This window comes from Morone saxatilis, unplaced genomic scaffold (genome assembly GCF_004916995.1).
Source record: "Morone saxatilis isolate NCDOM2014 unplaced genomic scaffold, NCSU_SB_2.0 Contig14, whole genome shotgun sequence".
Taxonomy (NCBI): Eukaryota; Metazoa; Chordata; class Actinopteri; family Moronidae; genus Morone; species Morone saxatilis.
Window position 1 is genome coordinate 21,635,482 of NW_023339696.1, and position 6,794 is coordinate 21,642,275.

Below are 6,794 nucleotides of genomic sequence, written 5' to 3' on the forward strand. Positions count from 1 at the left end.
GGACTTTTAGGTGTGAAAACACCCAAAGACTCTGATCTGAAATACATTAGCATTTAAACCATCAGTACACCAATGACTGCGGGTTCAGTGTTGCTTCAAACCCAAATTCTGTTATTTTACACATTATATCCTGAGAGAGGAGAGGAAACACCAGAGGAAACATGATGAGAGAGGAAACAGGAGAGGGAAAAAGAAAGGAAATAGGAGAGGAAACAAAAGAGGACACAAAAAAGGAGAGAGGAAACGGGAGAAAAAAGATGAAACAAGAGAGGGAAGAAGAGGAGAGTGGAAACTAGAGAACAAAGAGGAGGATGACAATCCACCTAGTAGTAGAGATGTTTCAGTGTGGACCGAAGTTGTGGCCGACCATCCATCACTTGAAGGATCAGTGCAGTTTATTTCCTCAGAGGTTGAGTTAATGCAATACTGTGTGTGTGTGTGTGTTACCGGTGGTGGATGCTCCAGGCAGGTGTGGAAATGTTTCGTCTGGTCGGGTTTCACACGTTTCAGAGGCACCCGGGACTCTCCAATTAACTCATTATGAGTCAGCTTGTCCTCGTCACACACAGTCAACCTGCACAGGAAACAGGAAACAGGAGAGGAAACAGGAGAAAAGAGAAAGGAAAAAAGGAAATATTTAAAGTGAAATTTGTTTATTAAAAATATAAAATCTTTAGTTTCCTCTGTGTCTATATGTGCGTGTCTATAGAAAACATCCATAAGAGCTGCCTGGGCCTAAGAGATTTCCTGAATCACTACTGAAGACCTGAGCTGGATGTTTGACCTCTGTATAAACAGAGAAAATGAGGAAGACACTTCCCCTGGGATTTCCACACTGACTCATTCTTTTCCTCCCTACATGGTAAAGCCTTTGTCAGCGGGCAGTGGAGGAAATCCTCCTGACGAGTTTTCATCACAAAAGGTTGTTGATGTGATGAAGATCAAACTGCAGAAGCTGTCGTTCTCACACTGAAATGTCAGATTCTGTTCAGGACGTCAGATCAAAGAACAGCACTTCTCCTCCAGCACTCACATATGGCACCAACACCAACAGTTCTTCTCCTGAACCTGGTCTTTATATTCACTACCATGCTTGTGTTTAATTGGTTCATTAGGGCTTAAAAAGAGCTATATGGAAACAGTTCTTTAGCAATCAGTGGGTCTGTTCTTACCCTTTTTAGAAAGTATGGTCATGTTTGTAAAGTGGGAAAATTTTTAGAAAGCGAGGACTTGGTGTGAGGCTTAAGGTTAGAATATGTTTAGGGTTTGCGTCCTCACAAGTATAGAGGTCTGTGTGTTTGAGTGTGGTCAGTTCGGGTTTCTGTCAGGTGAGTTTGAAGCTGTCTGTCTCCACCTGTCTCCCACCTACCACCGTCCCTGCTGTCGACTGAACTGACGGGGTTGAACACAAGAAAACAAAACTAAACAACGGAATCGTTTCTGCTTTTCAATAAACCGACTCAGGTCCAAGAGGAGGCAGCTCTTTTCTGTGTGTGGAGCCAATAACAGCGCCGTGGTTCACCAGAGACAGACTATTAAAAACAGTCACAACACAGTCAGGAGCTCTGGATTAAAGCAAACACAAACAGCATATTAAATGTGGAGGTAAACAATGTGGAGACACTGACGGGGAAAGGTCGAGAGACTGAGAGAACAAAGAACGACAGAGTGTCACCAAACAGCTGGCAGGAAATGTTCTGTATACATTTAAATACATTATATCACAGAAAATGTATTCACATGAAGCCCTGCAAAGACTGACGGAAAGAAGAGTGTTCCCTGACAGTCTGACCTCTGGAATTCATCCAGAAACCAGTTTTATTATTTATGAACTGGATCAGAATGAAATCGAGTCGTTTGAGGCAAATTTATTTAAAGGTTAGCGGTCTGCTGAGCTCCACATAAAGCCGAATTGAAAAGAACATTAATATGAGTTTGATTTGACTAATTATTTTGCCAAAACTGTACCAAAAAGAAAACATTTGTCTGCAGTGAAAAACTTAACAGTAACGTTGCATAGCTAGTAAATAGAGAATGAATGATTGGTTGAGATGGATAACTAATTATGAACTGTTATATATACATACGTATACACTGTCTTACTGCATATAGTGAATATATTTTCATTCTAGTTTTTCTATTTTCTATTATATCTTTATAATATTTTTATTTTATTATTCTTTATTGTATTTTTACACTTCTGGACTCTTTGCACTGCATTTCCCCTGTGCTGCCTTGTCAACTTGAATTTCTCCCCTGGTGATCACAACTTCTAATAATAACACTTAAATGTTAAATAGATAGCTAAAAGTAAGAAATTGTTAGCTTAACATATCGAATAACTAGTTGGAATAGTTAGCTAAAAGTATTAAATGGTGCTAAAGTACTGGATAAATTGTTCAAATAGTAAAAAATAAATTGATAAATTGTTAGAATTGTTAGCTAAAAGTATTACAAAAATTCATAAAAGACCTAAAGTAATGGTCAAAATAGTGTAGATTGCTTTAAGTAATAAACAGTTGGAATAGTTAGCTAGAAGTTTTTGCAAAAATGGTGAAAAAATGGCTGAAATGTCCAGTTTCTACCACTCCAAGTGGCAGTCGTGCAAATGTAAAAAAGTGAACCAAAGTGACCTAAACTTTTAGAATTAAATTGTATGAAATAATATGTCCTGTTGCCAAGTTGTATCTTAAGTTCGTCCTATTCACTGCAGCAATGTTTCCACGTGTTGGACGGTGCTGACCTCCACAGCGTCCGTTAATTCCTGATAATGGACGCGTCTGTATTACCCGTGACATATATTACAGAGACAGACGTTTTAAATTGCTAACAGTTTCTCTTTATATCAGCCTCCGTAGACTGTAAGAGGTTGTGACCAGTCAACGTAGAGGCTGACGTGAGTCTCCTAGCAACAACCGCTCTCAGTTGTCAGTCAGTCATTGCCATGGAAACGCCCACCCTGAAGCTTGAGGCTTTTTCCACAAATATGTCCATTAACTGTTTTAGGCAGCATTGTTATAGTTCCTGTTTCCTTTTAACAGAAGTGTCAAACAGCTCTTCATCTTCACTTCAAGGTCTAAAACTGGTTCTCACTGAGACAGAAAAACAAGGACTCTCACACACAGTCAGGGCCCTCGGGATCAACCGCAAAATGTATTTTTCTCACTTTTGTTTTGAAACTGAAGAGGAGAGAAAAAGTGAAGTCTCAGAGGAACCTGGAACCTGAATGTTGGCACGAAGGTCTGAGGAGGCAGTGAAGCTCAACGTGGGGCAACCCTGCCTCTCACATTCACTGTAGATATGATTAATTAGCTTTACCAAACTTGTTTTGGAGGGAAGATAATTGCTGCCTGAAGTCAGACACACAAATGGCACAGAGATTCAAAATAAAACACCCTGCACAGACCTCCGACTGTAAAAACAGAAACCTTTTAACTACGTTGTCTATTTACCCATCAGTAGAAGCAAAACTTATCAAATAAACGAAATCTGAGCAAGTTAATAAAACCTTCTGCGCTCTAGATTTGACCTCGTATTACGGAGGTCTGATCTGCTAGGTCACAATACTGAGAGATCAAGACTTCACTACAAAATTGACCTTAACTCGCAGAGTTCTGAACCGATTTTCATGCGATTTCGTTTATTTTAAAGGTGAGAAATTTAACCTGATACTGGTTGGAATTATTTCAGTCACTGATAATCAGCTCGGTGCCAGAACATAAACCGGCTGAATAGCCACAACTTCCACTGGGACATCCAGACTCTGATCTATGAACAGCCTACATTAAGTGTAAATTATTTAGAATTTCAGCTTTTATCTGTTTCTCTAAATATGTATATTTATATTATATTGTTATATTTCTATATCTATTATATTGTTATAAAGCTGCTTGGTTGCTGGATTTTGTGAAAAGGGAAATTTGTCTACGGGATACATTTAATTGAACAGTTTTTGTTGCCAGTTTCCTGTTAGACAGTAATTTGAACCATCTGTTGATATTTATGCACCAGCTCACACACACTGGTGAACATGTCTTTACTGTTTTCATTCTGTATGTGTTGCTCTCACTAGTAGTGGCTGTTTTTTGGTTATTAGTGTCTGTTTTAAATATTTTGTCTGTTTGTACGTCCAAACTGCAGCATTTTTCCAAACAATGACTCTTGACTGTCTTGTGGCATAGAGCTAATGACCTCCACCCCCAGTAACTGAAGTAATTCCAGTATCAGGTTCAATTTCTCACCAAAATTCATGGCAATCAGTTCAGAAGTAAACGAATCACAGCTGATTTTGTACTGAAGTCTGAACCACTCAGTGTTAATAACTAGCAGATCTGACCTCCGCAATATGGCAACACACAAATGCAGGTCAAATCAAGAAAGCAGTATCTACGTTTCTATGCTTCATACCTAACCGAGAGCATTACTTTAACTTGCTCAGATTTGGTTTATTTGGTCATTTCTGTGTCAATGTGGGGTCTGTGCAGGGTATTTTATTTTGGAAATTGGCTGGAATCTCCATGCCGTTTCTGTGTCTGATTTCCTGCCAGCTCGATCTGAGGCTACCTCGGGTCTGACAACAATCTAGCTTACAATCAACACAAAGATCACTCAGTTGTCTCTGCTTTTACTCCCTTGGTGTCCAAATTTGGTACTGAATGTAAAGCCTTTTTTTGATACTCGGTAGTATTTATGAAATTTGGTTAGTGCCATAAAAGTATCACAATCAATATGAAACACACTGCTGTGCTTCTGGTGGAATCATAAGCATTGTCTGGAACGGCAGCAATCAGCTCTAATTTATTTACAACTGTGAGCAACAAACATTTGTGAAACCTGATGCAATCTGTATGTAAGCAGTGCTCGCTAACATCCCCCAAGGAGGCAACATATGGAAGCATATGACCACAAAAGACTCGAGAGAACACAAAACCAACATTGAGCGCTACTTGGTCTGCAAGACCCAACTGATCCCCGTACCATCGCCTAGTTTCTGAGAGCAGCATTCAGCTCAGAAGTGACAATGAGCCTCATTCATTCATGTTTTCCTCAATGTTTTAAATAATTTTCTCTGTCCGTCAGCTTTAATGACAAGTTGAGATTTAGGAACCATTACTGGGTCTCTGCCAGAGGATCTCCAGCAGCCATCAGGCTCATCGGGAGTCACAGATACAGACAGGATTTCCACCATTCAAGGCTTTAATAACAACAAACTTTTAAAAATCAATCACAACCTCGCAGGTAACCAGTGAAGTGCAGATCGGTGTGATATTCTTTCAGAATGAGTTAAAAGCCTGACAGCAGAGTTTTGTATCAGCTGCAGTCTTTGGATGTTTCACCTGCTGACATCAGAATAAAGTGGAGGAGATAAAAACATGAGTGAGCTTTTCTAGATCTGCAGATGAAAGGAACAACCTGATCTTGCTTCAGTGTCACAGTTGGATGAAGGACTACAGCACTTTAGTCACCTCATCATCAAAGAACTCAAATAACACACCCAGGTTACTGCCTCTATTTTAACATTATTAGATAAGACACCCAGAAGAGTAGAGAGATTGTTAATGCTCCTCCTGCTGAAGATTCATTCTAATTATTTCTGATTTGGAGTTATTTTTAGACATGCAAATCTTAATTTCAACAAGGCAGGACTTAATACAGGATAAATTGGTGGTATCAGGCTTTATTGGGACATACTGTGGTGTATCATCTGCATAGTAATGAAAATCAATATTATGCCTATGCATCATTTGCCCCAAAGGATAGCATGTACAGATGAGACAAATTAAAGGAAAAACCTGAATGAATGAGTGGAGAAACATGACAAATGACTAAACTGTCTGTCAATGAGAACAGTCTTAGTCGACCCCCCCAATGTTAACTCCATTCAGGATCTGCATCTTATCACTGGGATGGGAGTATGAGGGACTGTTGCAAGATGGACCTTTTCTCTTGTAACACAGCGCTGCTGCATGTACTAACACACTGTGGTCCAAACACTGAGCTGAAGACAAAGAGAATTAAAATGTCACTATTGGTGACCTTGAACAGAGATGTGTATCAGACTGAAATGTATTAAAAATGTGATTATTGATCATAAAAGAAATGAAATAATCAAGTAAAGGTTCTGAATACGTTTCCACTGCTGATTATTATCCTTCACAGCGATCGTTATACAGACGATGCTGCTCGGCCAGTGTTGCACACTCTTTCTTACATTTCCCTTAGAGGTTTGTTCACAATTACACGCTGGCTTTGCTACATGTTTAGTTTAGATTAAATGTTTGCTCCCGGACTTCGGTAATTAAAGGCTTTCCGCTCTGTTATTTCACACTTCTTTCGATTACGGACACGCTCCTCGGGTTGCACCCCCCGTCTGTGCTTTCAATGGTGGAAACATTAATTCATCATTAAAGGGTGGAAAACACATCGACATGTGCCAAGCTTCTTTTCTGACTGCATGCTGGGTGCAGCATGTGGGAAAAACCCCCCATACCAGACTCTTTGAAAAAAGAGCTGATTATGTTGCACTTCAGTCCGAGCTGATGGCTGTTTATTGCTGGTGTTTACAAGAGAGAACAGAGGAGGAAACAGTAAAAAGATCACTCGGGCTCATGTTATGTTCCAGTTTTCACACAGCAGCTCTCTGCTCTGACAGTTAAATTAATTAAAGATGACAACTGAGCTTCATATCTGAATGTCAAGATGTCCCTGCTCTTGATTAATGGCTGTAAGTGTAATCAGTCCGAAATGAGATCCGATGAAACCGGCAATGAACCACACACGCTCACACACACACA

The 6,794-nt window shown here is 39.7% G+C and overlaps 1 protein-coding gene across 1 annotated transcript in view; it reads right to left on the minus strand.

Moving 5' to 3' along the window:
• Positions 1-6,794, minus strand: part of doc2a (double C2-like domains, alpha) — a 67,261-nt gene that overhangs the window by 23,100 nt on the left and 37,367 nt on the right. Inside the window, exon 7 of the mRNA XM_035654258.1 lies at positions 448-574. Within this exon, the coding sequence (XP_035510151.1) occupies positions 448-574 (127 nt within the window). The remainder of the gene's footprint in view (positions 1-447; positions 575-6,794) is intronic.